This window comes from Ochotona princeps, chromosome 15 (genome assembly GCF_030435755.1).
Source record: "Ochotona princeps isolate mOchPri1 chromosome 15, mOchPri1.hap1, whole genome shotgun sequence".
NCBI lineage: Eukaryota > Metazoa > Chordata > Mammalia > Lagomorpha > Ochotonidae > Ochotona > Ochotona princeps.
In genome coordinates, this window is record NC_080846.1 from 558,329 (window position 1) to 568,618 (window position 10,290).

General features: G+C 58.4%; 1 protein-coding gene across 1 annotated transcript; it reads right to left on the bottom strand.

The window, feature by feature from the left end:
• Positions 1 to 4,874: 4,874 nt before the first annotated feature.
• Positions 4,875 to 9,005, bottom strand: ZBED4 (zinc finger BED-type containing 4). Its single transcript, XM_004589708.2, has one exon. It carries the CDS (start codon positions 8,681 to 8,683, stop codon positions 5,258 to 5,260), a length of 3,426 nt encoding a protein of 1,141 aa, XP_004589765.2. The 5' UTR covers positions 8,684 to 9,005; the 3' UTR covers positions 4,875 to 5,257.
• Between the last annotated feature and the right edge of the window lie 1,285 nt (positions 9,006 to 10,290).

Below are 10,290 nucleotides of genomic sequence, written 5' to 3' on the forward strand. Positions count from 1 at the left end.
CTCCTCCTGTAATACCTAGTATATGAATATTTGGTCATTTACCTTATGGCTATTTTTGCCTGGGTTTTTCCAAAATCTTGCCATGGTGGTGCCATGGCACGCTGGCAAAGCACACGCCTGCAGTGCTAGCATCTTATATGACCACCAGCTTGAGTACTGGCTGTTCCACTTCCATCCTGAGAAAGCCATGGAAGGTGGTCCAAATGCTTGGGCCTCTGCACCCACTTGGGAGACCTAGAAAACCTGGCTTTGGCCCAGGCCACCTCAGGCCGTCCTGGCCATCCAGGAAGTAAGACAGCAGATCTCTTACCCTGTCTTTCACATACACCTTTTAAAAAGGGCAAACATTTCCTCTCCTTGGTCTGTTGTGCTGTTAAAGCTCTTAACTATATATTTTTTTTTAAAGATTTATTCATTTTATTACAGCCAGATATACACAGAGGAGGAGAGACAGAGAGGAAGATCTTCCGTCCGATGTTTCACTCCCCAAGTGAGCCGCAACGGGCCGATGCGCGCCGATCCAAAGCCGGGAACCTGGAACCTCTTCCGGGTCTCCCACGCGGGTGCAGCGTCCCAATGCATTGGGCCGTCCTCGACTGCTTTCCCAGGCCACAAGCAGGGAGCTGGACGGGAAGTGGAGCTGCCGGGACTAGAACCGGTGCCCATATGGGATCCCGGGGCTTTCAAGGCGAGGACTTTAGCTGCTAGGCCACGCCGCCGGGCCCAGCTCTTAACTATATTTTAAAAAAAGATTTATTTTTACTGGAAAGACAGATTTAGAGAAAGATCTTGCACCCACTGATTCACTGCCCAAGTGGCTGAGCTAAGCTGATGCAAAACCAGGAGCCTCTTCTCGTCTCCCACGTGGGTGCAGGGGCCCAAGGCTCTGGGCCGTCCTCGACTGCTTTCCCAGGCCACAGGCAGGGAGCTGGATGGGAAGTGGGGCAGCCAGGATTAGACCCAGCGCCCATATGGGATCCTGGCATGTGCAAGGCGAGGACTTCAGTCATTAGGGTATCATGCTGGGCCCTTCACTGTATTTAGTATTTCACAGATTGAACATTCATCCCTATTTCCCTTCCATGAGTGCAGGTCTCGGCTTCCTGCCTGGGCTGCTTCTAGCTGAGCCCAGGAGTGTGGCCTCTGAACGGTTCCTTGGTCTTAGTGTCAGGGTCTGCACCACAGGGGTCTGTCATGGGGACTCAGGCGTGGCTGAGGATGTGTTGCCAAGAGCAGCGGAGAGGTAGCGTGGAGCGCGAGGAGCCATGCAGCCGCCTCGCTCGGACCCCAGTCAGCGCCCAAGGCCAGGGGTCTGTGGGGCACCACGGGATTCCTACTCAACTGTTTCCGTGAGCACACTGAGGCATGAGTTGGCTGCATGGCTCACGTCTACTCTTGTCCCACCCGGTCTGGTTTTGTTTTCTAGTTCTTGACCTAAATTTCTTGCGGGGAGGCCCGTGCAGATGTGGCCCGTGCCTCTGGGTGGTATCTTCCAGTACACATTACTTCTTTTTAAACAAGCCAATTTATTGACTGATTCACTTCTCGAAGTGCTCTGATATCCTTGGCCTAAGACTGTCTGATGTAGGACCCGGCACAAGTAGCCTTGTGGCTAAAGTCCTCATCCATATCTGCCAGGATCCCATATGGGTGCTGGTTTGTACCCTGGCTGCTCCACTTCCCATCCAGCTCCCTGCCTGTGGCCTGGGAAAGCAGTGGAGGACGGCCCAAAGTCTTGGAGCCTGCACCCGTGTGGGAGACCTGGAAGAGGTTCCTGGCTCCTGGCTTCGGATCGGCGCAGCTATGGCCGTTGCGAAAACTTGAGGAGTGAACCAGCAGATGGAAGATCTTTCTCTCTGTATCTCCTTCTCTGTGTAAATCTGACTTTCCAATAAAAATAAATAAATCTTATAAAAAATTTTAAAAACCATGGAATTAAAAAAAAAACAACTGTTTACTGCAGTCCTCAGCACTGTGCCCACCTAATTTCGGAGATTGTACTTCTGTCATTCATTCGTTTCCTGTTGCCATCCACCTTGACTGGTCATTGGAAACCATGCAGGACCATACTGTTTCCCCTTTGTCGCCAGTGCCCTTGGTGTGGCCCGATATCACCGCCAGGTCCAGGGTTAGAAACTTTTGTATTAAGAGCTCCAAGGTTTTAGGTCTTCCATTTTGTTCATGGATCCTTCTTGAGTGAATTTCTATGCAAGGAACACTCCAGCTTCTTCCTCCCTGGATGTCCTGTTTGCCCGTTTGCGGGAAGGTCTCCATGTGGTCCCATGTGGGACTTGTCTGGTCAGCCTCTGACAGCTGAGTCCTCGGCCTCCAGGACCAGCCCACTTCCCCATGGGAGACGCTGGCTGAGTCCAGCTCCACACCCCCTCCTGCTGCCTGCTACTGCACCTCCTGGGAGGCAGGGGACGGCTCCGATCCTCAAGTCCTTGCCATCCGCGGGAGACCGCGTGCAGGTGACTGGCCCAGCCCTGCCTGGCACTGCCATCCCAGTGAACCAGGGGTAGCAGCAGGAAGCGCTCGCTTTCAAGTAAAACGCTTGCAGATGCCATTGGAACATAAAATCTTTTTAAATGTGTCCCACTTTTGTTTCTCCCGTACCTTGTTTTCAGACTAGCTAAAGTAACTATTAATTAATGTCTTTTCATAGCTTTGTAACCAATTTTATTTTTAGTAGTTTTCCTAGAGTTTTTGATGTCTTAGAATCCACTTCCAGGGGCCAGCGCAATGACTGAACAGGCTAATCCTCCACCTTGCAGTGCTGGGACCCCAAATGGATGCCGATTCATGTCCTAGCTGCCCCACTTCCATCCAGCTCTCTGCTTGTGGCCATCCTTGGGTCCTGGCGGAGCCCCCCAGGTCTTGTGCGAACTACTCCGTCCACTAGTCCCCTGGGAACGCTCAGTGGTGGACGCTTGTGTGCCCTGTGCCTGCCTGGGGGGCAGGGGAGCACACTGCAGATTGGGCCCACTTCTGCAAGGTTTCCCCAAGCTCTTGGCTCCTGTGGTCCTGGACAATGCGGCCAAGGCCTTTCTGTGGGTCTTTCCTGCCCAGTGCCACCAGTGGTTGAAACCAGGTCACCAGCACACATCCTAACGGGAACATCTGAGAGCTGGGAACAAGGATTCTGTTTCTTTGCAGCCTGGCTCTTCACATTGGCAGGCACACAGCCTAGCACTTAGGCCATGTTAGGGTGCGCAGGCTCCCGATGCCAGCTTCCTGCCAAGGCACACCCACTGACTGGTGTGACCACCTACATGGGAGTCCGGGACTACCTGGAGAGTGAACCTGTCTGCGACCTTGGGGGCTGTCAGCTCAGCACGGTCAGTCACAGTGGAAGGGACTGTACCTGTGATGTTCGGGCAGCTGAGCATGAGAGTTTACTGTCTCAGAGAGAACAAGGCAAGTTAAGGAACTGTCTAAAACCTGCAGGAGCTGATATTGTGAACGCCACAAACCACATCACAGCACTGGTGGGCCCGGCGTCTCTGCTCCCAGTTTGGCTCCCGCCAATGCACCTGGAAAAGCAGCTGAGGACGGCCCAGGGGCTCGTGGGAAACCCGGACGGAGCTCCTGGCTTTGTCCTGGTCCAGCCTCGGCCACCGGGGCCATTTGGGGTGTGAGTCACAGGATGGAGGAGCTCACTCTCTCCTTGCAATAAATCAATGAATCTTTGAAAACAATAAATGAAAGTTCATCCACAACCGGAGACACCACTACAGTCAGCCGAGTGGGAGCTAAGGTGCCCTCCCTAAGGGCATGCTCTCGGGCACCAAGCACAGAACAGCACCACGACCCTGGCACTGGTTCTGAGCTATGTGCAAGATGGCCCTAGCCGCTTGCTCAGGGCCCAGGGAGCCAGGTCCCGCGACAGGTGGCCCCAGGTTTCTTCTGGAAGGATGCCCTGTTACTATGCTCAACTTTATGGGGCTGAGAGCTTCGCAGAGGGCCCCCCACACGGGCCAGGGCACTCGATGACCCGATGGACCTGGGAGGCTCAAGTGAGGCCAGCCCAGGCTACCCAGCGGCTCTCCCACGCAGGGCCTGGGAAGGCTTGCTGTTCTTGCCACCATGGGCACAATGTATGGCTCCCAGGGCTGCTCGAGTGTGGTCCCCGCAGGTCACCTGTCTTGTGGTCTGGAAAATGAAACGCCACTGTTCACCAGCACTAGAAAACTGCAAATAAAAGTTTAATTTCAGAAACCGAGTTCACCATTTATAAATACACTAAAGCAGAGTCCAATGCAAATTTAGATTAAGCAGAGACACAGTTCTGAACAAAACAATGTTTCCAAAAGGTCATCGGCAAATGAGTGATTTGGTTCATCCAGAATAGTGACTGATTGGAAATGAGAAAACGAATTTTTCTTTTAAAGATTAAAGCACAAACTCCGGAGACACTGTTAAAGAACCTGAAAACTGATACTTCATTCTGATGTCCACGGGGCTCCAGGGGACGCCCGCCATGGCCCAATCTTCCCTCTCAGCAAGTCGAAACAAAACAGACAGCAAAGCACCGCGGCCGACGGCGACCCCAACACCCCCACGCCTCCCAAAGGGCCCGGCTCAGCAGCAGCGCGCAGGCGTGGGGCTCTCCCCAGCAGACCGTCTGCTGTGGACGTGTCATGCTGGGCACTGGCCAGCAGTCAGCATGAGTGGACAGACAGGGGCAAGGGACTTCCTGACAGACAGTGGGACATCTCTGAGTTACTGTTGGGAGGAAACCTGAATGCAAAAACCTGAACCTGCGGCGACCTCGCGCGGCCCGGCACCCGGCGGCAGAGGCGTGTCCCCGGCCGAGCGGGTCTGGCCGCCGCGCTCCACCTGGGGCCGCGGAAGCTCGCGCTGCAGCCAGCGAGGGTCGCCACGGAAATACAGTACCTGATTCGCGCTTCTCACGAAACTGAACAGAACACCTACAACAAAATCGCTTACATCTTCTCGCCACGCTAATAAAACAAATCACTAACCCCTGCTCAAAAACCCTTACGGCTATGAATTAAAATCTAATCATATTTCATCATTGACAAAACTGGCTATTTCTAGCGGATTTAAAAATACCGCGACCCCTGGCCGGAAGGGGCAGTTAAGGCACATGCAGACATTACGGTGAGAGCTGGAAGCTGGCCCTGAGTGCCCGGTCTGATGTCGCACATGGCCCCGGGAGGAGCGAGGCGGAGCCGCTGGCACAGCTGCCCGTGCGGGAAGGGCAGCGGCACCCGAGCCAGCGGCTCTGCTGGCCTCAATACTGGAAGTAAATTAAGGGCAGGTTCACTTTGAGGAAGATGAGTTTTTCAAAGTGCTCTGTCACGAGCCGGGACTGGCCCCAGCTGCCACTCTCGGTGGGCGTGCTAAACAGCTTCTCAGGAGGGACGGCGCTCGGTGGGCAGCCCAAAAACCGCACGGCGAGCGTGGACAGCCCCGGCCAGGCGGCCTTCTTCAGGGCCCAGTAGGCGAGCGGGTCACAGCTGTGCGCAATCACGTCCTCTTCCAGGTATGCGAGCACCATGTCCTCAGGCAGCTTCTCTCTCTGCCCTTCCTTCTTGACCTGGGCCATGAGCGACCACAGGTCGTCCCCCGCAGCGCAGCCTGCCGAGGGGGAGCCCGCGCCCCGGGCCCTGGAGGCAGCCGTGCCGTCTGAGGTAGAACGCACGATCTCCAGCTCCCTGATCAGGTCCTGCTTGTACTGCTCGGCTTCCTCCTCTGTAAAGAGCGAGGCTTTGTAGCGAGGGTCCAGCAGCGTGGCGAAGATGTACCTGGGGTCGTGCAGGGTGGCGGCCAGCCGGCTGACCATGGCCTCCTTGAGGGACTTGAGCATGGTGTCGATGCCCATGGTCTCCTCGAAGAGCAGCTCAACCTTGCGGGTGAGGATGTGGATCATGGGGATGACCTGGCTGAGCGTGGACACGCGGCTGCCCATCTCCCGGCTCGCGGCGTCGAAGGGCTTGAGCGCGTGGCACACGGACTGCATGACCTCCCACTGGTCGCAGCTGATGAGCTCCCTGAAGCTGCACTCCACGGCCATCTCGCTCACGGCCCGCCTCTGCTCGATGAGCCGCTCCAGCATGTGGAAGGACGTGTTCCACCGGGCGGGCACGTCCTGCAGCAGGTGGTGCTGGGGCAGCTGGTGCTGCCTCTGCAGCTCGGCCAGCTTCTCCTTGGCCCTGGGCGAGCGGTGCACGCGCTCGCAGATCTTGCGCGCGATGCTGAGCAGGTTCTGCACCATGCGCTGGCTCTTGATGGCCTCGCCCACGATCAGGTCCACGGTGTGGCCAAAGCACTGCACGCTGGCGTGCTCGCCCTCGTTCAGGGTCTTGGCTATGCTCGGGTTGTCCGTGACCGTGATGCCCACCTGCAGGCCGATGGAGGTCACCCAGGCCTCCCACCAGCACTCCAGCTGCCTGTGGATGCTGTTGCCACTGTAGTCGCAGTCGATCTGAGACACGCCCAAGAGCGCCGAGCAGTGGTGGTCCTCACAGTGCGGCCGGACCGACGTCTCGAAGGTGACCCAGTGGGCGGTGAGGGTCAGGTACTCCCGGGTCTGGTTGCTCATCCAGATGCCGGACGTGAAGTGGATGACCCCGCTCTCGGCCCCCCGCAGGTGTGACAGGATGATCTGCTGCACGTTGTCGTACATGCCCGGGATGGCTGTCTTGGAGAAGTAGGAAGGCGAGGGCAGGGAGTACTGCGGCTTCAGGTACCCCAGCAGCCTGCTGAAGCCGAGGCTGTCCACGAAGGAGTAGGGCTGCAGGTCGAGTGCGATCATCTCGGCGATGAGGCTCGTGATCTTCTTGGCGACTGGGTGAGAGTCGTAGAACTTCTCGTTGCCATCGAAGGACGACGCGCCCGCTAACTCGGTGCTCAGTGGCCCGCGGGGGTCCGGGGAGGTGGGCAGCGTGGCCTCCGGGGCACCTGTCTTGAGCACGCCCCCGTGGAATCGCTGCAGGTGCCTCAGGAGGCAGCTGGTGCCCAGGTTGGTGGGCTTCTTGCCGCGGCTGATGGTGCGGCCGCAGTGCAGGCACACGACCTTGGTGGAGTCCGCGGAGCAGATGGAGAAGTGGTTCCACAGCTTCGATGTCTTCTTGCTGCTCCCGGGGAACGCCACAGGGCCACCCCGCGGGACCCCCGCCAGCAAGCCAGTGAACCTGGAGGAGCTCTCCGCCGAGGCCAAGGTGGCGTACGGAGAGTTGGCCAAGCTGGCGCTCAGCAGGCCCTTGTGGTTCCCCACGACTTCGGGGTGGCGCCGGTACAGGTGACGCATCAGGCAGCTGGTGCCCACGTCTCCCTTCTTACCCCGGCTGATGACACAGCTGCAGTAGCGGCACACGGCTTTGAGACTGTCCGTGGGGGCCAGCGAGAAGTGGTGCCAGACCTCCGACTTGAGCCTCCTCATCACCTTCTTGTTCTGCTGGAACACGGCGCCGGCCTCGGGCCTGCGGACACCCCGCTCCTCGCCCGGCTGCTTCTCGGGTGAGGACGCCACCGAGGCCTCTCCCACGTCGTCCGAGGAAGACAGCGCCGATGCGTCCTCCAGGAACGCATCGCCAGGGGTCAGTCGTGCCGGCAGGTCGTCAGCCAGCCGCTCGGGGGAGGAGGAGGCCGAGGGGGACTCTCTGACCACTTTTCCTGGGGACGATGACACAGAGTTGCGGTCCCCGTCGGGGGGCAGCACCGCAGGCAGCAGGGTGGGGGAGGCAGAGTAGAGAGGCGGGATGGCCGAGCCAGCCCCGTTTTCCTGTAGCACGATGGAGCGGTGCGCCCGCCACATGTGCCTGATGAGGCAGCTCGTGCCCAGGTCCTTGCCATTCTTGCCTCGGCTGAACTCGTTCATGCAATGGATGCAGACGGCCTTGGAGCTGTCAAGGGGCGACAGGTAGAAGTGCTTCCAGACGGCAGAGCGTCTGCGGGAGCCGGGCGTGCCCCTGGGCAGCGGGAGGCTCCTCTCGGCGGCCTCGTCCTCGTGCAGAGCCAGGAGCTGGGGCGAGGCGCCGGCCGGGCCTTCCTCTCGGCCACCCCTCTCGGACACAGACACGTCCGAGGACACCTCCTCGGAGGAGACGACAGACAGCGACTCCTCCGTGGCTCGGTCGGGGGACGGGGGCTTGGACGCTGCTTTATGGACGAGTCTGATGGGGGACAGTGCGGAGCTGAAGTCCCCCGCGTCGGCCGGCTGGGCAGGCACAGGGGGCCCGCTGCCGCCCTCCTGGAGGAGCACTGTCGGGTGGGCCCGCCGCACGTGCCGCATGAGGCAGCTGGTGCTCAGGTCCTTCTCGTTTTTGCCCCGACTGAACTCCTTCATGCAGTACATACATATCGCCTTCGTGCTGTCTCTCGGGGAAATGAAAAAATGCTTCCACGCCGGAGACTTCTTCCTGGAGCTCGCGTTCCGGCCGGAGAGCAGGCTCTGGGCCACAGCCTCCATGGCCACGTCGTAGAGCGTGCTGCTGTAGCGCGAGAACAGGGGTCCGTACCCGTCGTCCTTCTCGCCGGGGATGCACGTGCCCAGAGGCGCCCTCGTGGCGGCCGGCTCATCTCCGCCCTGTGCCTGTCTCCCCGCCGCTTTTTCCAAACCGTCACCAGGAATTTGATCCCTGTTGTCTTCTATTTTAAACCGCACAGAATCAGAACCCTCATCCCCTTTGGGACAAGCTTCCTGGTCCCTCTCCATGACTGACCATAACTAGGCTGCTGGACTTACCACATGAGCATCTTAGGTGAACAACAAACGGACTGAACTGCTCACTGTGCCCCTACAGGACGGTGGCACACCCTGCAATCCAGTGGCACACCTCAGGCTGGCACGTGGCCGATATGACTCCTGGGGACGGTCAGCTCTGGGCACATACCGCCGCCATCTGGGAAGTCTGCTGGGGAGCCCTTCGTGGCATCGGCGCACAGCCATACGGCACACTGGTATGTTGTATGGAAGCTTGGATCGCACCATCCCATCAGCAGACACCTGACCGCGGGCCGTGCCTGCAAGAGAGGAAATCAGGGTTAGCCCAGCAAGGGTCGCTCCTGGTGCGATATGCCGGCTCACCACGGGCACAGAGAGCCCAGCGAGGGTCACTCCTGGTGCGACGTGCCGGCTCCCCACGGGCACAGCGAGCCCAGCGAGGGTGGCTCCTGGTGCGACGTGCCAGCTCACCACGGGCACAGCGAGCCCCCGGTGGAGGAGACAGGACAACCTGGTCCTGCCCGTAACTATTCACACCCAGAATCCCTCAGCACGGCCAAGACGTCAGGCCCAGATGCCAGCAGGCAGATGGTCACAGCCTGCATCGTGGGGCTGGATCACTTCCGCTGGACTCTACCCCCAGAGGACCTGCAACTCCTCCAACCAGCAACTGAGGCTCCCTGAGACCACTCACTCTGCTCCGGGAGCTAACACCCCAAACCAGAAGTGTGAAAGCTCCAGCGACCGAGATGACCAACACGCGGACGGAACTGAACATGGAAAGCCGCCGCCGTACCTGAGAAGGGAGGCAGGGCTGGCACCATGGCACAGTGCACCAAGCGGCCCCCTGTGACACTGGTCCCCCACACTGGAGCACTGATTCAAGTCCTGCGTGCCAGCGTGCTTGGGGAGGGAGACAGCCCATGGGGGTGGCACCTGCCACCAGCGCGGGAGACCCCAATGGAGATGCAGGGTGGTGCTTAGCCTCACGCGGCCCTGGCTGGATTTTTGTTTATTTGGTTTCTTTTTTTAGGATTTATTTAGCTTTATTGGAAAGTCAGATTTACAGAGAGAAGGAGAGACAGAGAGGAAGATTTTCCATCCACTGGTTCACTCCCCAAGTGGCTGCAACGACTGGAGCTGAGATGATACAAAGCCAGGAGCCAGGAGCTCCTCCAGGTCTCCCACGCAGGTGCAGGGTCCCAAGGCTCTGGGCCGTCCTCCACAGCTTTCCCAGGTCACAGGCAGGGAGCTGGATGGGAAGCAGGGCAGCTGGGACATGAACACTGCGATCCCAGTGTGAACAAGGTGTGAATTTAGCCACTGAATCATGGTGCCAGGCCCGGATGCTTATAACTAAAGACAAAATAAGTTTTGATGGGATGTGATAAAATGAACCCCTCATATAGTTCCAGGGGAATGGAAAATGTCCTGATAACTAGGAATCAAGTTAAGGACCTGGTGCAGTAGCCTAGTAGCTAAAGTTATCGTCTTGCATGCACCAGAATTCCATATGGGCACTGGTTCGTATCCTGGCAGCCCCGCTTCCCATCCAGCTCCCTGCCTGTGGCCTGGGAAAGCAGCAGACGACAGCCCAG

Bases quoted from the DNA above. Each gene is read 5' to 3' on its own strand.
- ZBED4 (XM_004589708.2), bottom strand. From the start codon at position 8,683: ATGGAGAGGGACCAGGAAGCTTGTCCCAAAGGGGATGAGGGTTCTGAT.